The 22,321-nt window shown below is 37.7% G+C and overlaps 3 protein-coding genes across 8 annotated transcripts; 1 reads left to right on the forward strand and 2 right to left on the reverse strand.

The window, feature by feature from the left end:
- Positions 1 to 656: 656 nt before the first annotated feature.
- On the reverse strand, positions 657 to 6,206 carry LOC113344285 (7-deoxyloganetic acid glucosyltransferase-like). 6 transcript variants are annotated; one of them, XR_003357732.1, is made up of 6 exons: positions 5,843 to 6,206; positions 5,166 to 5,296; positions 3,865 to 4,614; positions 2,806 to 3,778; positions 2,433 to 2,504; positions 657 to 937 (listed from the first exon to the last, which is right to left on the reverse strand). XR_003357732.1 is itself a non-coding variant. In XM_026588290.1 (5 exons), the coding sequence occupies exons 3-4, from the start codon at positions 4,382 to 4,384 to the stop codon at positions 2,838 to 2,840; spliced, it is 1,461 nt and encodes a 486-aa protein (XP_026444075.1). In that variant the 5' UTR covers positions 4,385 to 4,614; positions 5,166 to 5,296; positions 5,843 to 6,206; the 3' UTR covers positions 2,201 to 2,504; positions 2,806 to 2,837. The 6 variants fall into 6 exon arrangements, 4 of the variants coding, with proteins under 4 accessions (XP_026444075.1, XP_026444073.1, XP_026444072.1 ...); XR_003357731.1 differs by lacking the exon at positions 657 to 937 and having other exon boundaries at positions 2,201 to 2,504; positions 2,583 to 3,778; XM_026588290.1 differs by lacking the exon at positions 657 to 937 and having other exon boundaries at positions 2,201 to 2,504.
- A 1,114-nt stretch (positions 6,207 to 7,320) lies between these two features.
- Positions 7,321 to 8,059, forward strand: LOC113344286 (17.3 kDa class I heat shock protein-like). Its single transcript, XM_026588291.1, has one exon. The coding sequence runs from the start codon at positions 7,370 to 7,372 to the stop codon at positions 7,859 to 7,861; it is 492 nt and encodes a 163-aa protein (XP_026444076.1). The 5' UTR covers positions 7,321 to 7,369; the 3' UTR covers positions 7,862 to 8,059.
- A 13,173-nt stretch (positions 8,060 to 21,232) lies between these two features.
- LOC113344349 lies at positions 21,233 to 21,799 on the reverse strand. Its single transcript, XM_026588346.1, has one exon. It carries the CDS (start codon positions 21,797 to 21,799, stop codon positions 21,233 to 21,235), a length of 567 nt encoding a protein of 188 aa, XP_026444131.1.
- Positions 21,800 to 22,321: the final 522 nt, after the last annotated feature.

The following is a 22,321-nucleotide window of genomic DNA, read 5'->3' on the forward strand; positions in this document are numbered from 1 at the left end:
AGAACTAGTAAAATAGGCAATCATGAAATCAGTTCCACAAATAACCCCAACTTGCCAAGAACATAGACAGAAACAAAGAGACTAATAGAGTAGGCAATCATGATTCCGATCCTAAGCATATTTAATATCAAAAATCCCTTTATTGTGTAAGAATACTATGGCCCTTTAAAATATCTTTCTCTGGTAAAGGTTGTTATTGTTGCATTAGGGAGGAATATCATTGTGTTTTCATCCTGTCGCAAGAACAAAAGAACAACAACAACAACCTTTACCAGAGAAAGGTTGAAGTCGGTTTTAACTAATGCAAAGCAAAAGTTGAAAACCCGAAACACATATGCTTTTATGCTAAATCAAAAACGATTCAACATATTGTGACTTTTCACACATGAGTTTCAATCGGAACCCCTTATAATCCTTTGATAAAGCCTACCAACATGAGCTAGAACTTAATCCTGCTAAACCAAAAAGTCACCAAACCATAAGGGTTCACACAATATGAGACCGAATATTAAGGTTATGAAAACCGAAATCAAACATCCCATAAACACATAGCAATAATATAAAGCATTCACATGCTATGTAATCAAAAACTATCACGAAAAAAATTATAAAATAATAATTTTATTCATAATTAGATACTTTTATTCAAAATAGACCTCATACAATTATTGAAAGAAATCAGAAACTGATGTCTATTTTCCTGGATTAAGTCTTACATTATGTAACTTAATCTCTAGTGGTGCTCTTATTGTTTACTGAGGTTTCATCGGTACTCAAACTTTTGAAGAATCTCTTGAAAGACTTATCCGCAACCACTTTCCGATTTTGAAGAATGTCTTGAAAGACTTGTCCGCAACCACTTTTCGATTTTTAAGTTTTTCAGTTTGAAGAGATCAGCTTTAGTCTCTTCTATTGATAAAAGCCCGCTACCGGAATTCTGCTCCATAATAAGTTTGAATTGAACTTAAAAAAAATCTTGTAAAAAAATCTTGTAAAAAAAGAAAGAAAAGGTACAACTATGACCAAAATATACCTAAAATATTTCTTGTGAACCGAATTTTGCTTAGGAAACATATTATTAGGGGTGACTATGGACCGACCTTTATCGGTTTTAACCTCATGGGCATCCAATCTAATACATGTCAATTTCGCATGGGCATAAAGCCCATTTATTAAGATCCGATATAATCTGAAACATAGAAGTTAAAGACCTCTTCATTAGGCGCCGCTTTCATAAGAGAGATAGCAGAAATGGCGATGAGAGCAGTTTTGAAGAAGATTTCTCCTTCTAGTATGTCTTTCGCAAGGAAGACAATCGATTCCACCTTACTCAAGAAGAGCAGTATGGTCGAGCAGATGGGGATCATATAGGACATATCTTCATGACAATAAAGAGGCAGCAGTTTCTGGTGCGAGTGCGACCAAGATTGATAAGGAGAATTGCGTGGAATCGAATAACTTTCATGAGAAGAAAGAGATTGTTGATAAGCAGTTTGCGTCCAAGGAATTTAAAGAAGAGCAGCAGCAGCAGGTGTATCTTCACTTGCATACTCGAAATATGTTTTGTCTCTTTCAGGATTTTCGCGACAATTACTATCCATGGAGTCTCATCATAGTACTACTACCATTAGCACTGTCCATGAACATGTTGGAGGTATAATCGAATTCACTACTCCTTCCTTTATAGGGTTACAAAGTAGTAAACTATTAGTATTGCGTGAAGGTGGTCCATATGGGTTACCTAGACAAACTGTGAATGGTTTGGTATGTATAACTAGCTGGGATAAGGAGTCATTTATTATATGTAATCCGCTTACCGGAGAAAAATCACCTTGGATTAAAACTACCAAGGGTTTAGAAGGAGGAGAAAGTAGACGTGACGTTGAGTATATTGCATTAGGATTTGATCCAACAACAAATGAACATAAAGTAGTTTGTGTATCAACTACGTTAAACAAAATGTCTGGCATCACAGTTGATGATGATGCAATAGTTGTTGAAGTCATGACTATTGACAGAAGTACATGGACGGGTAATGGCGAAAGTAAATGGAGAAGACTCTGTGAGGAAGTAACTCCCAGTCCCCGTTCTGCATTTGGACCTATGTTTCATTTTGTTGGTCCTCCTGTTTATGTGAATGGTTCTGTCTGTATATTGGTTGTTTGGTAAATATGAAGGAAGACCACCAGGAACAGTAGCAGAATTTAATTTTCAGAGTGAAGATTTCAAGTATTGGTCAATGTCTTTATTACAGAAGAAAGGAGGTCCATTACCTACAGTTCAGTTGATGGAATATGATGGACGCTTTGGTGTATTGAATCGTATATCGGATTATGAAGCCTTGGTATATTTAACCAACCCAACCATAGTGCAATTCGAGGATTATGAAGACATGGAATTTTGCAACTGGAGTGAAGAGAAAATCTTATTACCTTGTGCCTGGACTGCTGGTAAGCATCTTTGGATTGAAGCTCTTACGGGTACAAATTTACTCTTCATACAACCTGAAAGTTCAGATAGTGGATTTTGTTACAACCGTAAAACGAAGAAGTCCGAAAGGTTTACAGGTAGAAAAATCTCACCTTATCATGTTGCTTAAAGAATTTAAAGAACTTCCTTTAGGATCTTTGATAACTTTTTTCATTGAATAAAAGTTTAATTATCGTTGGATTTAATCACGGAAATGGAATCATTCGCTTCCCACTAAAATATGGATTCTTAGCTTTATGATCACATGCCACTTGCTACCAAAATAACAAGAAACATAGACACGGACAAAAATGATGGGTCTTAATTAGCGAATACCAGAGATAAATGCCGGGGACTGCATTTTGACTCTAATTTTGGTTTGCCACATTTGCGGTTGTTCTTAAGAATTCCAGTAATGCTGCAAAGTTGCAATAAGAGGATCCACCTTCAGCAATGCTCCTCCTTGCCTGCTTCGACACCTTACCAGTGATGGCCATCAACTCTTCTTTCTTATCATCCATCATATCCCTAACTAGCTTCTCCACAATCGTTCTACTACATGTATCTTTCATGTCCATTCCAATCTTCCACACCTCACTAACATACCTGCTATTAATCGGCTGGTCAGCAAAATGTGGCCAGCATATCATAGGAACTCCTGCAACCATACTCTCCAGTGTTGAATTCCATCCACTGTGTGTCAGAAATCCGCCGACAGCAGGGTGGAGCAGTACTTCCTCCTGCGGTGCCCATTCGACCATGTAACCTCTCTGTTTAGTACCTTCTGTCAGCTCGACTGGTATCCGACTGTCTTCTTCATTTTGAACAAAGGAATCTGGTCGTCGAACCCACAAAAACCTCTTTCCGCTATTGATTAGCCCATACCAAAACTCCAACCACTGCTCTCGACTTACCATCGTTAGACTACCAAAACTTACGTACACAACGGACTTTGGAGGTTGCAGATCGAGCCAACTCATGCAACTTCTGTCCTCCTGCCATAGCCCATTTGAAGATACTTTTGCAGATGAAGAATCTCCTCTGACAGTTTTCAATAAAGCATGGAGAGGTCCAATTGTATAGAGATTTGGCCAGTAAGATCTCAGCTGTGAGATAATAGGTGCTTCGATGTCATCGAATGTGTTGAGTATTTGAGCTGTGGATCTAGTTGAATTGAAAGTTTCAGTCTTGACAAACTCCAAAGCAGGATCATCGAGCTCATTAGTTCTGCAGAAACTAGGCAGATCTCTACATCGTAGAAATCCTTCCATTTCTGGCACGCTTGTTACAATCCGATCAAGCTCTTCATCTGCAGTTCATATGTTTAAATGAATCAAGAACACTTGGCACACATTTAAATGAACCATTGAAAGCATCTTGAAGTGATATACATACCTGTGAATGGGAAGTCGTTATTTTCGACAAGTTTTGGCAAACAGAAATAAATCCACACGCAGCAAGCACTAACAGTGCGGAAACAGATGGAGAGTATCTTTAATTCTTCAGCAACATCTATGGTGAAGCCTAAAATTCCATCAGCAATAATACAAGTAACTTGACCTCTGACGTCAGATTTCAGGCGACCCGAAATAAGCATTTCACGGAAAGCAGGTTCAATAACAGTTTTGAGGGGACCAAACATGTCGTTGAGCTTCAGGAAACCAACTTCGCGAGGGTGATCATCAGGAAGACCGTCAGAGATGGTTTCGAAACGGAACCCCGGGAAACAGCCAAAGCGAGATTTGGCATCTGTGCAGCGGAGGAGACGAGATTGATTGAACTCAGTATTGATGAAGGTTACATGGATGCCTGATAGGCAGAGAAGCTCAGCTAATTTGAGCATGGAATTCATGTGACCCTGTGCTGGGTAGGGAAAGATGACCACATGTGGTATTGTTGGCTTGATTTGCTCCATTTTCTGTTGATCACTAACCCTTTTCCTTTCCCCTCCTGTTGTTGGTGTTTCTAAAGAAATTTAGTAGAGAGCTGAAATTCTGAATAGACCGGAGACAAACTTAATAAGTTCATTCTGAAGGCAGCAAATTTGTCATTAGTCACCACAAAAAATCCAGTCATGTTACTGAGCGTCCGTAACATTGACAGAGAGATGAAGATGCTTTTCTCCCCTGGCGTTCATTTAGAGGCCTGCAATATACGCAGAATCATTAACTGGTATTATTTTAATTCTCGAGGCACGTTATTAGGTGTCTATTAGCCTGTAAGATTGTTTCACGTGGTTTTGATTTGTACAATGCAGATGAAGATAGTAGGTAAGCCGTAATAAAATACAGCTTAATTTAAGTACATATAACACATGCTTCCCAATTTTTATTGAAATACAAACAGAAAGAAATCCCTGAAATTATTGAAGATCTGCAACCTCACATGTGCATAACATAGGCTACAACAAACCTTAACTGTTAGGAAACAAACAAGTTAGCCATGTCAATCCCATCTGGCGATCCTTCGTGTTGAAATCTGGGTCAGAATATGGTTAATACAATTTTTGCTGATTTTTATAGCTAGTTTGTTTCAGGGCCATCATCAAGAATCTTGGATAACGAACAGACCATCACCAGTCAATTAGTTGCACTTAGTCGGATCTGAACATTCTGACTGGCGTAAATACCTAAAACTAATGCCATTCAATTTGTATCACTTCTACTTAACAACTTCCTATCTAAAAACATAAATACCTCCTCTTGAGTAAACACAATTTGTTGTTGGACCTTGAGCTTTATTGACTGCAGTACACAATCCAGTTGCAGTACTAACATTGATGAAAATGACAATGCTTTTCTCCCATGGCATTCATCAAGATGCTGGCCTGCAATATATGCAGAATCATTGACTGGTATTATTATAATTCTCGAGGTACGTTATTTGGTGTCTACTATACAAAGCACTTGCAGCCAGTAGGTAAGTCCATATAATACAGAATAACTGAAGTACATAAGATATGCTTCCCATGTTGTATTGAAGTATCGACAGAAAAAAATCGTTGAAGATATTGAAGGCCTGCAACCTCACATGTGCATTGCATTGTCTACAACAAACCTTAACTTTTAGGAAACAAACAAGTTAGCCAGGTGGTCAAGTGATGCACTAGATATACATTAGCCTGTTGCAATTGAAAACAGAACTCATTGCACCAATGCAACAACCATTTTAACGAAACAACCAAATTACACATTCATCTTTCTGTACCAAATTACACTAAATCACTTGTGAAATTGGTTAGAATCATTTATGATACACTAAATCACATGTGAAATTGGTTATAATCATTTATGAAAAGGCTTCAATCTCAGAACGGTACAGATGACACATTTAAGAAATCAAACTTCTAAAGCAAACAACATAAAAATCATACCTCTTAGCCCAACACACTTAGCTGAAATCGAAGGACATTTTTCCCCAGCGCATTATCCCTTCTCAACCTGCATACAACTCCAATACAACATATACTGTTAAGATTTTCCTATACAAAAATATGATGAAATCACAGACTAGTTAAACCCTAACTATGAAAAGAGTAGAAATCGGCAAGTTCTCTGTCAAATTTCACAAAATTAAACAGAACCCAGAATGAATCATCAAAACCCATATCAGAAAACACATCAGTTCAATCATTTGATCAAGAAAATTATCATGAGAATCAACGAAAAGAAGAGAGGAAGGAAAAGAGAGAGAGAAAGTGTTTTTAATGAATAAGGCGCTAGGCGAGGCCTGCTCTCTTTTTTATCAATGCACTTTTCGTTTTATCTATAAAAAAACGAAAATGATATATGGCACCCAATGTTACGTGGCGTACTTGGATAATTTTCTTTTCTGATCGGAAGGCACTTGGATATGACCCGGTTTACTCCTTTTAACATGGATGATCTGGATCGTCTATGATTTGGCAATCAACGGTGCACATCGACTCTGTCAATCATGTCATTTAAGGGGCTGTCAACAGATCGCGTCCCATTACTCGTATGTTAAATCTTAGAAAGAAGAATTATACAAAGTATTGTCTGTGTCGATAATTTATCATCCTCGATTCACAATAAAGATTTGCAAAAGCACGGACTCTTTATTTCTTAATTGATAATTGATGAACAATGTACCCGATCGAATGTTCAATGAATTAGTGATAATTATCGAAGTAATTATCTATTAGCTTTGGTTTGAGAAAGGATTGGGAGATGGAGTTTTATCAAACAACCACATTATTAAAATTCAGTTCTGGTTTTGATATCTTTTTTGTCCTTTGAGTTTTGATTATAGCTCTTTCAATCCTGTTAATTAATATTTTTTGTCTAAATATGTCACCATCTTTATCAACATCAATTTCGGCATCGCACCAAAGATCTCAATGGAGACTCTAAAATATTCGGGCAAAAATTATAAACGAGGAGATAGAAAAAGAACGAGGAAGAAACAACTCATAAAACGATTTAGTCACGCAAAAAGGGAGTACGAACAATTGGGATGCCACGTAACACTGGGTGCATTTGGTTGCAGAAATTTGGGTGTCATATATCATTTTTGATAAAGAAAAAATACAAAAAAAAAAATATGCGGTGCTGGACATATTCAGAGCTATCCATGTTGTGTAAGGCGCTAGGCGAGGCGGCAAGACATCTAATTGTTAAATATATATATTCATCCTTAGGGAACCTGATTCCAGGAAAGAGAAAATGACCAGCACTCACATTTAGAACCAGTATGATAAAGAAGTAAAATAATCAAGAAACTTTATCTTGTTTATTCTTCCATCCAGTTGCTCTTAATTCACTTTGCCCGAAATTCTCCACTTTGGAGCACACTAGCGTCAACTTTTTCACCCCTTATAAAATTCCATTTCCATGAACACACCCCATCACATGAAGCAGCAACACAAAAGAAAAAGAAGATGTCAATTGTTCCAAGCTTCTTTGGCGACAGAAAAGCCACCGTTTTCGATCCTTTCTCCCTTGCCGATGTATGGAATCCGTACAAGGATTTCCCTCTCTCTAATCCTCTCCATATCTTCAACACTGAGTTCTCTAATGACACTGCAAGATTTGCCGGCACAAAAATTGATTGGAAGGAAACTCCAGAAGCCCACATATTCAAAGCTGACCTTCCGGGACTAAAGAAAGAAGAGGTGAAAGTGGAAGTGGTAGAAGAGAAGGTGCTTCAGATTAAGGGTGAAAGGAATATAGATAAAGAAGAGAAGATCGATAAGTGGCACCGCGTTGAGCATAGCAGCGGTAAGTTTATGAGGAAGTTCAGGCTTCCAGAGAATGCAAAGGTGGATCAACTCAAAGCAAGTATGGAAAATGGAGTGCTTACAGTGACTATTCCGAAGCAAGATCAAGTTAAGAAAACCAGTAATGCTAAGACTATTGATATCTCTTCTTAGACGAATGATTACCCAGACTGTCGTAACTTATATATGATCTTGAGCAAATGTAATAATAAATGATAAACCATGACAGCATATTGTACGTATAGTATGGCTTTTATGTTAATCAGCTTTGCCATGTAACTCTTCAACTCTGTCGATATAAGCTATATTTAAACTGTCATGGTTTAAGTGTTGGATAAAATCTATAACATATACCCCTCTGTTCCTTTTTAACAGGCTGGTTTCCATAAATAAATATTTCAAAAAATAGGCTGGTTTCTAATTGGAAAAGTCAAATGTTACTTTAATTTTCTGGGACCACTTTTTCTTTAACTTCTTTTGATGACAAGTGTCATAGGGACCATTTCACTTCACTTCTTTTGATGACAAGTGTCATGAGAACCACTTTCAATGATTAGTTCTCTTAATTTCCTTAAATTTCTCTAAAAACAAAACCAGCCTATTAAAAAGGAACGAAGAGAATACATTTTAACGAGAAATATCATTGATTTCATGCCCACACCCTTTCATTTTTGAGTAATTAAAGCTGTCGTGCCCAAATAAGTGCCACCTCCCACTGCGAAGGTAGGGGTTCCAACCCAATAACTGTCAGAATCCACTCCGATTTAAGGAGTTTGGAAGAAATCCAAGGACCACTAATTTACGGTATCCAAAAGAAAGGGAAAAAATGCAGTCGAAGTACTTATTTCGGATTATTCTTTTTATTACTACAGTGGGAGTATTTTTATTTTTTGTTGGGTGGCGCATTGCTTGGGAAAATGAACATTTTATTTCCGATATTCTTGTTGGGTGGTGCATTGCTTCCGAAAATGAACATTTTATTCAAGGCACTGACTAAATGCAACCCATAATAGTATTAAATACAATCCTCTAAAATTTTTATAAACCTTATTAATGTGGGTGAACAAAACTTAGGTTTATTATAGATCTACGTGAGTCCCAAATCTGATTCTCTCAAATTAGTCCTCGAGTGAGTTGGGGGAGTTGAGTGTATTCTGGATCCTGGGGATTTTGAGAGAGTTTGAGAGAGTGTAGGGAGTTTGAGAGAGTTTGGTGTTTTTAAGTTCAGGGAGTTTGGGGGAGTGTAAGGAGTTTGAGAGAGGTTAATAGAGGGAGTTTGGGGAAATTTGAGAGAGTTCATTCCTAACTCATTCTCTTTAACATTGCATACGTGTCAACGGCATAGGCCACGTGTCGAACGAAATTAATAGCACATGTGTAACATGTATACCGTCATTTTAATGGAAGGGCAAAACAGAAAATTCATAATACAGTTGACTGGTCAAAATGGGACATTTTGACTAATTTTGACTATCGAAGGTAAAAGTAACAGAATGGGGCATTTTAATCTTTTTCCCTGACGTCCGGGGTATGTTCACAACCTTGGGACCCATTTTGGGATATTTTGCCATTTAACCCAAATTTTCATATGCTCCAGCCTGGAACCACAACATGGTCTACTACAAATTGGATAAATCGCGAATTCAATTCACCTGGCACTTGAAATCTCGCCATTTAAATACAAGTTCTGGAAACAACATGCTAGCAGGCAATAGACATATTCCAAAAGAATATATAATCGGCATACCCCAACCTGAGCTTGATAATGTCTGACAGTACATAAAATTGATAAACAACCACCGAATGATATTAATAAACTCCGTAAGCCATCTTCCAGTTGTATATTCCAGAACATGATACAAATTGAATGATTCAAGTTGTATATTCAAGAGTGAGCTCTCTTTTCATATGGATCAGAACATACGAAACTTATTAGCAGAAGTGAAGAGATGAATTCAATGGCTATGTTAAAGCATAAATGTTAAAACAGCAGCAAAATTAAGGACTCAATGATCACAACCTGTTACTACCATCTCTCAACATTTCAAAATTAAGATTAATACACTAATATTAATATATGGCTTAGTAGCCAGGAACGTCAAAGGCTATCGGGTATCTCCATGAGATCCGCGGTTCCGCGTTCCCAAGTGAGATCCGTGTTAGGAGCGTGCTCCTAGCATGCAAAAAACGCGTTCCCAACATTTAGAACCGTGTGAAACTTAAATCTCACCTATTTCCAACTTTAGACCTAGAAACTAAAGAGACGTGATAAATCTTTATCCTTCTTTGCTTCTTGTGTTTGTTACTTGAGGGTTTTTCAGACTCCATTGACGTATCCTGTTGAGTTTTCATCAGAAAAGATAGGTAGTTTTACATTCCTAAAGTCTAAGTTGAAGAACAAGAAGTAGAAGGTTGTTGTTGGATTACAGGCTGAGTACTAATAGTACTGGTAGTAAGAGAGAAATGGAAGGGTTAGTTTTTATGAAAACGGATTTGTTTTTAGTTAGCTTTTCTTTTTTATGTTTTCTCTAACAAGGGGTTTTTGTTTTGAGAGCTACGGTAAGGTGGGTAATCCAATGATCGTCAAGGGGTTCAGCATATAACACATGATGTAGTCCTTACATTTCTGTAGTGAAAGAGCCCTTGTGTTGTTATCTCTCCATATACATACAGGCTAATTACCGGTGGTTGGTTATCCAATAAGTTTAGTGAATAACGTTTGATGAACAAATCAAGGAGTCTTTGGAAAAGACACGTAGGACTCGAAAGAAAGTAGTGGTTGTGCCAGTTTGGACTGTCTTACAAACCTGAGTATACGCTAGCACAAATGCGAGTTCAGAGTGCTCGTAACAAACACAAGAAGCGAAAAAAGGTCAGTGAATGAGATATATTCCTGCACTTAAGTAAAATTTTCTAAATAATTTATGTACTTGTCTTATTTATTGATTACAAAATCGGAAAATTGGTAATATAACTAATATTTCTGAAAAAACGTAACTCACGCTCCCAACTTGCTTCTGATATCTCATTTTTTGAAAATTATACGATCCCGCTTCTGTCCTCGCTCCTGCTCCCGATCTCGTTTCCGTTCCTGACTACTAAGATATATGATACCGGTAACAACAATTCAACACGGGACCATTAATGGTTGTGATTAAGGAACTCTTAATTGTGCCATAGCTTGACTAAGAAAGGGATGTGCAAAGCTAAGCTAACTAAGCTTATGAACTGGAACTTGGTGATGTCTTTTTAATATCAAACTCCCTATTTCATCATTTTCCCTCGACAAGTAAGTTTTATATCAATTGGTCCAACAGAACTATGGAATAGATTTTCCATAATAGAGTAATGCATCTTAACTTATATTCAGTAGTAAGCACGCGAGAATGAAAGGAAAAATCCCATAATATGAAACATACAGCCAATAACCAAATTAGTAGTGTTTATTAAACTAGTCTCTGCTATCTGGCAGTCTAATGGTCATACAAATATTTCAACAAACACTTGATAGGTACCAAATAATTACTAGAAAGTTTCATCCATAATTGTGTCATCTAGTCCGTAGCTAAGACAACCAGTCAGAACGAGAAAAGATTAAGCACAGGGAAGTACTAAAATCATTAGGATTGTTCACACTACTCCGTACACTACACAGAAAGCAGATGACACTATTCCGTTTTCTGACCAAACTCCCTCCCAAATCTCTACTCTTTTGAGAGATTTGTGTACAAGCAAAAACACACTATCTACTCTATAGAACTCTCCAAAATAATCAACTCCCTAGCATTCCAGGGTTTTACCACTAACAGGGTGTTTAAGAGCTTCTCCCAAACTCTCCCACGACTAACAGGAGTTTTCTAGGGAGTTAGGGAGACTCTTCTGAACTCTCCCACGACTAACGGAGATTTTGAAAGACTCCCTAGAACTCCCCCACGACTAATGGAAAAAAACCCAACTACATCCAACTCCCTTGAGGAGCACACCCCTGTTAATCAAAATCCAATATTTATCTTAATCAAAATCCAATCAAATTAATCGTCACTGTAACGAAAAAATAAAAAATCAGTCACAACGTTTATTCTCCTCTCCGTAATAAACTGTTGTATGTAAACGATTTTCTTCATCATCATAAACATCTCTGTTAATAAAAGTTTCAGTTTTATATTTCCTCTTGGAACGAATTTCATAAATTTAAGGAAAACCAATATGAGAAAATCAATAGTTCGCGAGTTACACCACAAAAGGTGTCACTATCCGAGCACAAAAACTTCAACAAAACAAATTGTTCACAAAAATCCCATTTAACATAAACTGTCTATATTATCCTTCTAGATTAAATCATCCTAATAAAAACAAAAATCAACCCCCTTTAATTTTTATTATATTATCACCACCACCAGCAAACTAGCAGTACCACCGTCCACCACTTGTCTCCGACCACCACCACCGATCGCTGTCGACAACCACCACCGCCAAATACCACCGTCCACCACTTGTCTCTGAATTTCAAAAACCTTTCTTTCATTTTACCAAATTGATCTTGCCCGTGATCCAGTTTTTCTACATTGGGTTTGTGGCTTTCTTGTTTTTGGGTCATCATTATAGACTCCCTAGATGCCTCCAATCTCAATCTCAAATGGTTATCCTTCAATTTTGTATGTTGATTAGGAAATTTACAAATCTGCAGAATAAAAAAAACACTTTTAGACTTAAAGAGATCCCTATAAAGCAATTATCTGCAATAGAGACGGTTACTGAAGAGTCTTTCAACAGAACAGACGGACGAATTGCTTCCATTTTTTGTTTGGGAAAAAATGGCAAAACAAATTCTATAATAGAAAAATCAATGCAAATAAGATTATAATTATTTACCCACTTCTAATTACTATTCTAAAATTCATCATTTCCCCTAACACAAGCAGATCATATTAAATCTCCATTACTGGTTCATTTCCCCCATGAGATCCATTCACCACCGCTACTGTATTCCTTGGTGATGGAGGATTCGAAGCCGAATTCAATCCACCAAGACCGGCAATGAACAATATTTTAACATCATCTTCAAAATTACATAATACAAGTAATGGCACTCAATGCGATGAAATTAAAGTTAGTTAAATTCTGTGTGTTTATCCAATTTCAAAGATCTAAAAACCATGGAAATTTAACCTTGAATTCCACCACATTTAATCCGAAACTGAAACTAAAATTAACAGATCTAAATCTTCTTTCAATAATGACGAACCTCTGTAACACCAAAATTAAAACCTAGTTTCCATTGCAGAATCTTGATTACTTCAATCGAAAAAAATTGAGATCAATCTGCGAAAAAAAGAAGAAGAAGAATGTGTAGAAATGAAGTTACTGACCTGGAAGAGATCCGTGAATCTGGTGTTGATGTCAGATCTGAACGTCGTAACTGGTTGGTGGTCCGGAGGTACTGTTGGTGGCGAAATAAATGGTAGTAGTAGAAAAAAGAAGGTTGGTATTAGATCTGAAACTGGTGGTGGTTTATGGTGGTGCGGCGGTTGGAGGTGGTGGTGCTATTAGGGAAGGAGGAAAACGAAATGAATTAAGAGAGAAGAAGATAACTTTATACGCATATGCGTACCAGTGAAGGGCAGCATTGGAAATTGAAAGAGTAATAAAAACTAAATTTAATATTTTTAAATTGAAATGGAGTTTTTGTTTCATTTTTCTTGGATATGGTTTTCATTAAGCCCAAATAATATGGCTGGTGTTTGTGTAACTCAAAGAGTATCACCTTGGTTTTTTATAGCTTATTATGGAAAATCAAACTAAGTATTAAGAAATTAGAAATATGTTAAGAAACCGCTGAAATTGAATGAAAACCCGTAGTAGTTTTAAATTTTTCTCACATCATTATCATCACTACTGAAATTGAAGAGAACCCATGTATGTTCTTGGAATTTAAATATGATTAATCAACTGATTTTGACGTTGACAAGGAAATAAAAATAAAATTGTAATGGAAGAAGGACCGACCTAAAAAATCAATGGAAGAAGGAAGATGAAACATGAATTTTGTGCCTGCAAATATCACGAAGATGGAGTTAAGTTTTGTTCACCCATGACGATGAGGTTACTAATATTTTGGAAGGGTTGTAAATAACTATAATATGGGTTATATTTAGTCACTGCCTTATTCAAACCAAATCTATAAGAAAAAAAGTTCATTTCGGTGCCTTTTTTTATTTTGGGACCCAAATTAAATTGGTGCCCCTTTTCAATCTTGGATATAACAAAACTCTCTTTCCTATTTGGTGCTATGCTTTACTCTTTCACAGCCAAACAAAGCCCCCATTTCCATGGTTCCCATCACTGTTACTTAAAACCCTAATAAACAGATCTCTGATTCTCTCTACATCTCCACAGTGTTTCCATTAAAAGGGTTTTGATGGATTATTTTGATAGTCTCCCGGTGGAGATTATAATAGAGATTTTAACTCGTTTACCAACATAAGGGGTTCTTAATTGCAAATTAGTATCAAAAACTTGGAATAATCATGTTGGTCATCCATACTTCTCCAAGATGCACTTTGATCATCATCTCAATAATCCTTCTGCTACTGATTATGATTCTGGTAAGTTGGGTTTTCTTGTTTGTACTTATCCTGATGATAGACTTCAGTATTTTGAATACAATGAGAATCATAAGTCAACTCTCATTCAGAGAATTAGAAGACTTGATTTAGCATCTCCGCTTAGGAATGCTAGCTTTATTGATTCATGTAATGGGTTGATTTGTCTTGCTGAGTACCGATCTGTATACATTTGTAACCCAATCACCAGAGAATATGTTTTGGTTTCAGAAATTAAGAGAGATTCCTCTGATATTGAAAGGATTACGGAGAAGAACCACTTTGGTTATGTTTCTTCAACCAATAAGGACAAAGTTTTAAAAGTGTGTTTGCTGAATAATGAGCTTATAGAGATTTACATATACACTCTAGGTAGTGGAAATGGATGCCGGAACCCGGGGAAGTTCAATTATCAATCAGCCTCTGAAACATTTTTGCGACGATGTATCTTTACCAATGAAGCTCTTTATTGGCTGGACAGAAATTCAAGAATGATCATCACCTTCGATTTTACTCAGGAAAAGTTTTTCGAACATCTCTCGCCACCTCTTTTGGAACCAAGCATTACTGATTGGAATTGGTGTTTTATTACCTTAGGGGTTTTAGATGGGTTTTTATCTTTGACTATATGTTTCGACATATGGCTATTGAAAAATAAGAACGATAATCATGAGACAAAAGAAGGAGAGGAACATCAGTCATTGGGTTGAAGTAAAGATTTTAAGTTTCGTGATGTCGATAATAAGTTATAGCCGTTACGAAGAGCGATGGAGTTTTGAAATACAGTCGTTACTATCTCAACATTTGTGATACAAAAACTTCAACCTCAAAAAGTCTAGTGAAGTTTAAGAATCATCTTTCTCAGGTGTCCCCTCACAAGAACACCTTAGTTTCTTTGAAAGAATTAGGGGAAAAAGATACAAAAAGGATGGAGTCAGTTAAAATTGAGGAGATAAATAGTTGTGGTTATCTACAGGAGGATGCAGACCCTGATTACATATACTGATAAACAGGTAATCGTCGTTGATTTTTGGAAGTAATATGTTTATCATCTTATGGATTTTTTGAGTTTTTCAATCTGAAAATTCAGTAACCTTTAATTGTGCCTTTTGGCAGCGTCTTAGTGAGTTAAGTTTATAAAGTTGTTACACCGATCCAACATTATCTTTTAATTGGTTTAAGATGTGTTTCATGGTTGATTGTGCCTTTTGGCAGTGTTGAATGCGATCAAATACGTATATGCAGGCAAAATCAAGGAAACTTAGAGGTTTCCCAGTGTTTAATACACCTAATTTGTAGTAGTGGAAAATCCCACTACTACACCCCTTAGATAATCTATATAACAAACTAGGAAATCATCATGAAGAACACTTATAAGAACTTTATTAAGTTTAGATATCATACAAGGAAAGAAGAAGATAAAACCCTAACTTGGGGAACAAATAACTTTCTCTCTCCTAAAGTTCTATCTCAACTCTCAAAAAGAACTCTCCCTCAATACAATGGTAGTTGGTCCTATAAATGGGAGTTTACATAGTGGAGCACAGCTAATAAAGCCCTTATTTTTGGATCTGGCGTGCGATGTTCTCACACGCTTATGATTGGTCTTTTCGCACGTGTCCTTTCACTTCGCAAGGCTTCCACACTTTACTCGTGACTTTGTGACGTCACCAGCTTCGTCATCTGGAATATGCTATGTGCGAATGAGTTCTCCCCCTTATAATGATACCGCTTCGCGTGATAACCATGTGTGCGATATTTTACCCCTACATTTTGCCTCTTCTCTTAGCGATCTTTGTTGAATAAAAAGCGATGATAGAAAATTTTCCTAGATACTTTCGCACCTTTACATATCATTTGCCGCACCCTCTTAAATTTTCATATTCTTTTCAACCGACAAGTTTCCGGGTTTTCAGTGTAACCGTTCACACGTTCTCATCTCCACACTTTTTACTGACACGTATCCTCTTCCACCTGGTCCAACCGGTCATCTTTTTTCCTATTTAATCTTGTTGCAGAGAGGAATTCATCTTTTTCTTCTTTGCGAGACCTTTTCACCTTTGCTTTCTTGAATCTTCATCTTTATTCTTCCTGCTAACGTTGGCCTTCTATGGATTCTTCACAAAGGTTCGTTTTATCTTTTCTGTAATGTATAATTTGTCTTTGATTCATTTTTACACTGTCACTGTTGCTTTGTTGACATTTTCCCCTACTGGTGTTGTTACAACAAATCCCCTTCCTCCGGATCTCGTTTCACCGTTCCTAATCCTAATTCTTATTCAAGGTCTAAAGATGACAAACCTCTCAAGAGGAAGCATTCGCATAACAAGGTAGTAAGAAACACCTCATTCCTTTAAAACAATATTGTTGCCTCTGTTTCTTATCTTCTTTGTTATTCGCAGGATGACGCGAGAGAGGGGGAAAAGATGTCCAAGAGAATCAAGCAACCTCCTTCAATTAATACTCATATGGACCTACCTAGTTTCAGTAAGAAGCCTAGTTCCACACAACAGGTGTCTTCTGGGCGAACTGACCCTATCACCCAAGCGAATGCGACCGCTTCTGATCAAGCGAACACTACCACCTCTTCACCATCTACTACTTCTTCTCAAGCGAAGAATTTCGCATGTTCGTTATCCTCTAATCCTTCTGATGATTTCGTTCAGAATCCCTGTAAGGACCTTATCCTTTCAGCTTCTCCGAATCTCTCTTATTTTTCAAGAATGACTTCCACCTCCAAGGAATTGGGTGCTACCACTCAAGCTATCACTTTTTCTACTGAGGAAGTTATTGCATCATTGCAAGATATGCCAATCTCTATATCTTCGACCATCCCCACATCTACGGAGCATTCTATCTTTTCTCTTTCGATAATTTCCTCAGTTGTTCCTTCTATGAGTATAACATTAACTACCTCTCCTCTTCGCACAGCTGCTTCATCTCAGGCGAATATTACCACTTCTGAGGCAGGTGCCTCTGGTGTTGTTGGTGTACGAGACCTTTCCTTGATATTATACATATCACGCTTCCAGCTTTCAATGATCCCTCTCAACTTCGCCTGTGCGAGTCTCTCGTCAAGCTATTGAGCGATTCTCTTCCAGATAAGTTAACTAGGAATGAGAACTTCACTCAACTGGACCCATCAGTCAATGTTTCTTTTGATTGCTTGGAATCTCGGCGCCGCTTCATTCAAGCTGAGGGTTTTTCTGAATCTAGTTCCATTATTCAAGAGCTTACTTTCCAGAACGCCAAACTAAAAGCCGACGTACATGCCGGGAATATCCTAGATGAGAAACTTCGCATCAAGAACAAGAGCTCAGAGGTGTGCCCTTTTACTTCTCAATTGCTTTTTTATTAACCCTTTTCGTTCCTCCTTTGAGTTGTTATATGTATCTCTTTGCATGAATTTTCCCTTATTTGCCTTTGCTTGCGCGAATATAAAAATTTAAACCAAAGGCGAGTCATAGAAAGATTTGACTATCAGCATTCTACTGAGGATGCTTGTGCAAAGAATAAAGAATTGCAACATCAATTAAATCAATTGATTAATAACCATTCGTATTTGCTTGATCAAATTGATAATTTGAAAAATGAGAACCATGGCCTTAGTACCCAGAATGACTTCCTGAATTCCCAAATATCCAATCTTTCTGGGTTGTTGTATAGTGTTGACTTAAGGAATCAAACTCTATCAGAGGAAAATCGCACCCTTATGGAAGAAAAACAAACCTTCTTGAGTGAGAAGGAGAATTTTACTCAGCAATATCTTGCTCTTCGGCGAACCTGTACTGAGCAGGAGGATTCCCTTCGTGTTCTACGTAACCAATATGACGGAGATGTGAAGAAATTTTCCTTGGAAAATGAGAAGATTTTCAATAGCAAGATAAAGATGACTGTAAAAATGAATAAGCTTCGCGAAAAAACACTCGATTGGGAAGTTCGCATGACATTTTAAATAAGACAAATGCATCTCTCGCTCAAGATGGGAAGAAAATTCGCTCCCGTCTTGAAGGCATGATAGATGATGATTTTGATAAACATTTGGAGAGTATGAAAAATAGTGGTCTTGCATTGTCTCAATATTTCCTTTCTCAGATGGAAGGTAGTCACGTCAAGATGACTGCCTCACTTAATCTTTTAGCTTCCCTTGAATATTGTAGGTTTCGTGCGATTTCATTATCTTTGATCTGGTTTTGGTATTCTTTGTGTTTGCAGTTTCTGAGATATCCAACCAACTTATTATTCAGAAGTTAAGGCCTGATTTGGCTAAATCTCACAAGGATCTTAGGAACCTCTCCTCCACACTTTCGGCCTCGCGTAATAGGGCGAAAATAAGATTTACGTCAAGAACGCTCAAAAGGATGTCGCACGCGAATCTCATCTCAAGGATAAAGCTTTCGCGGATGAAATATGCATTGCCAACTTGCTTCCTCTAGAAGAAGTGCAGCCTATTGATATCTCTGATAATGAGGCCATTCCTGAACCTGATAGCGATTATGATTACGATAGCTGTGATGAAGAAATCCTTCTTCCTAGAGATCAACCCAAGGATGATGAAGCTGGTAATGATCTTCCTAATGCGTCAAATTCTGAAGCAGTTCCCTTTGTTGAATCTCAAGCTATGCCTCATGTTGAAGTTCCTGCGAAGACCTCTATTCCAAGTACCGCTCCTGATGTTGAGGCTGACACTAGAGTTGTTGGTTCCCATGATGAAGTTCCCCAGAATGACCCTTAGTTTCTTTTTGTCTTTGTGTTTGTTTGGATTTATTTTTATCTGTTTTTGCTACACATTTAAAGAAAAACAAATTTGTTTCTATGCAAAGTTATTTTCTAAATATGCAAATAATACTTTCTTTTTGTAATTCCTATACTTGCTTCTGTTATTTGAATGTTAGATAATAACGTTTTCATGAAATAAATTTGTTAAGAAAGAAAAACCCCTTTAAGAAAGATGAGTTTTATGCGAACACAATACAGAGCTTATGTGAATATAAAACAGAGTTTATGCGAATTCAGTCTACTTAAGAAAGAAACGATTTTTATACGGGTATGAACTTTATGTGAATGCGAATATTTGCTAAATATTTGATAAAAAATTAAATCATATGTGCATTTACTTGAGTCACATGGATTTGATAATGAGGTCTTATTGAGCCTCCCTAAGTAGAGGTCTTAATCAGCCTCTCCTGTTAATAGGACTTATGTTTGCCTCAGGATGTATTTGGCCGTGTGATAGAGTCGCGGGACGTCTTTACGTTTTCGCCTATTGAACCATTGACCCTATCTTATCATCTTTTATATTATTGCCTATGCAGGATATATAAATGTGCGTCAATATGACAAGCCTGATTACTCATGTGAGCAAAAGCCTTGTGATATTGACGTCTATGACACAATTCAGATCCCTAGTGGAGGGTGCCGTCCTTATCTTCCCCCTGATTGCCCTTTCAAGGAAGCGTACACCTACCGGGTTGGGGTGGGCTCTTCCCATCCAATGATGCAACAACCAGTTGTTTTCGCGGCCTCTTATCCCTCAGCCTATGTGGCTTTATGGTACGAGATCGCACCCTAAGTTGGGTTTCTTGAGGACCCAGTGTATCATAGCCAGGACTTACCAAGAGCGGCGAGGTATGCTCCAGACGCCCCCGACACCCTTGGCTCAACCGTATATCGCGGCGCCCTGGTCGAGTTTCTACACTCCATGATAGAGAACTTAGTACCTTAGTCTTTCAACTAAGGAGTCTCTACCAGAAGGCTTTTATTTCACCCCCACTATCCATGAATCAGGTCCCAGGAATGGTGTGGCTTTCGCCCGAGTCATGCATTACTAGGTTTTCCCCAACTATGACGCGTGCTAGGGCTTATTTATATTGCCTCTTGCACAAGTGCGAACTAGGGTGCACGCCACAATTGGATACCTAGCCTCCCTAGTTAGAGGTTTTAAATTTTGTTGACCCCTATTGAGGTCTTATCATTGTCTCTTTCTTCTGCTTGTGTATTTTTATGGATCATTATTTTGAAGAATGAGAATACTTTCTTTCTATTCATAACTTCGCGTGTACATTATGAATTCGCTTTTTCTTCTTTCGCACACATCAGTATACTAAATGCTCTATGGATAATACTTTTTGAGATATATTCTATTCCACGGATGATCAAGTCTTCTCCCCATGTTCTTTCCATCCTTGTACATTAACTCGTACGCTCTATTCCCCACAATTCTCTTTATTATATATGGCCCATCCCATTTTTTCTCCAATTTTCCATCTCCTCCCTTTTGATAAGATGGTATCTCTCTTAATACCAACTCCCCTGGTTGAAATTCCCTTAGTTTGACACGCTTGTTGTACTCCCTCGCCAGTCTTTTGTGATAGTTTTCCATGTGTTGTAAGGAAATCTCTCTGTTTTCCTCCAAGTCATCTAATTTTTCCAGTATCAATTCGGTGTTTAGATTCTTCTCCCAAGATTCTTTCTTTGTTGTTGGTATGATGACTTTGGTTGGTAATACATCTTATACCCCATACGTTAAACATAATGGTGACATCCCTGTTGCTTCTCTTCGTGTCGTTCGATATGCCCATAAGACATTGTATACCTGCTCGCACCATCCTTTGTTGTGTCCTTCCAACTTCTTCTTCATCGTATTCACGAGTGTCTTGTTAGTTTCCTCTGTCTGTCCATTACTCTGCGGGTATAATGGAGTCGATTTTATAATCTGGATTTTGAAGGCATTTAACAGTATTTATATGTTCTCGCCTTCGAACTGTTTTCCATTATCAGACACCAGCTGTTCATGGATTCCAAATCTGCAAATGATATTCTCAAATATGAAGGTGAAGATGTCCTTATCACGTATGTGCTGGACTGCTTTCGCTTTTGACCATTTTGTGAAATAATTTGTTGCGACGTTCAGATATCTTCTTTAGCCTGACCCTGGTATGAATGGACCTATGATGTCTAAGCCCCATCTTGCGAATGTCCAAACACTGGTTGACGAATTTAAGTTCGCTCTTGGTGCATGTATTCTGTTTCCATGTCTTTGACATTCTTCACATCGCCTAGATACTTCTTTCGCATCCTCATGCATGTAAGGCCAATAATATCCTTGCATCTTTTTTTTGTACACCAATGACCTTCCCCCGCTATGGTTTCCCGCGTCTCCATAGTGTATTGCTTTTAGAATTTCCGTTCCTTCTTTTCGTGTCAAGCATCTGAGAGAGGGCCCAAGGAAGGATCCGCGGTAGGGTACACCTTCTCTTAATTCGTAATTTGTTGCACGACTTTTTAAATTGTGTGCTTCCAAATTGTTTCTTGGTACTTCTCCCTTCTCCAAGTATGAATGAAGTTGCGATCTCCAATCCTCTTCGTCATCATCCTTTCCTCCTTCTTCGCCTTCTATCATCATTACGTCTGCCTCCTCTTCTTTTTTGATTGACGGGAAACAGAGTGTCGCGATCTTTAAGTATCGAGCGGTGGGGTCCACCAGCATTGATGCGAGGAATGCCAGAGTGTCTGTGAACCTATTGTCTTTCCTACAAATGTGCCTCCATTCTATATTCTTTATTTTTGCTGATAGCTCTTCTGCGAGTAGCTTCTACTTCTGTAATGATGGTTCATTCGCACTATATATCCACAATATTTGGCGGATCACCAACTGTGAGTCACCAGTTATTCCAACGTCATCTAGTTCCATTTCAACTTCCAATCGTAACCCATGTATTACTCCTTCATATTCTGTTTCGTTATTTGTGGATGCGAATTCCAGTCTGAATGAATATGCCATTCTCGCTCCTAGTGGAGAGATAATCACTATCCCCATGACGTTTCCTTCTCCGTTTACAGATCCGTCAACTAGTATCTCTCACCTTTTTGAATTTCTCTCTCTTCACAGATTTTGAGGATTTCCCTAGTCTTCATCTACCTCCATCATCTCTTCTACACTCTCATCTTCCTCAAATGGGAACTCTGCTAAGAAATCCACAATGACTTGTGATTTTGGTGAGGATAATAT

Source organism: Papaver somniferum, unplaced genomic scaffold (genome assembly GCF_003573695.1).
Source record: "Papaver somniferum cultivar HN1 unplaced genomic scaffold, ASM357369v1 unplaced-scaffold_76, whole genome shotgun sequence".
Taxonomy (NCBI): Eukaryota; Viridiplantae; Streptophyta; class Magnoliopsida; order Ranunculales; family Papaveraceae; genus Papaver; species Papaver somniferum.

Coding starts and splice junctions, on each gene's coding strand:
- LOC113344285 (XM_026588290.1), bottom strand. CDS start 4,384: ATGGAGCAAATCAAGCCAACAATACCACATGTGGTCATCTTTCCCTAC. Junction 3,779..3,864: donor TAACGACTTCCCATTCACAG/GTATGTATATCA, acceptor TATGAACTGCAG/ATGAAGAGCTTGATCGGATT.
- LOC113344286 (XM_026588291.1), top strand. CDS start 7,370: ATGTCAATTGTTCCAAGCTTCTTTGGCGACAGAAAAGCCACCGTTTTC.
- LOC113344349 (XM_026588346.1), bottom strand. CDS start 21,799: ATGCTGGTGGACCCCACCGCTCGATACTTAAAGATCGCGACACTCTGT.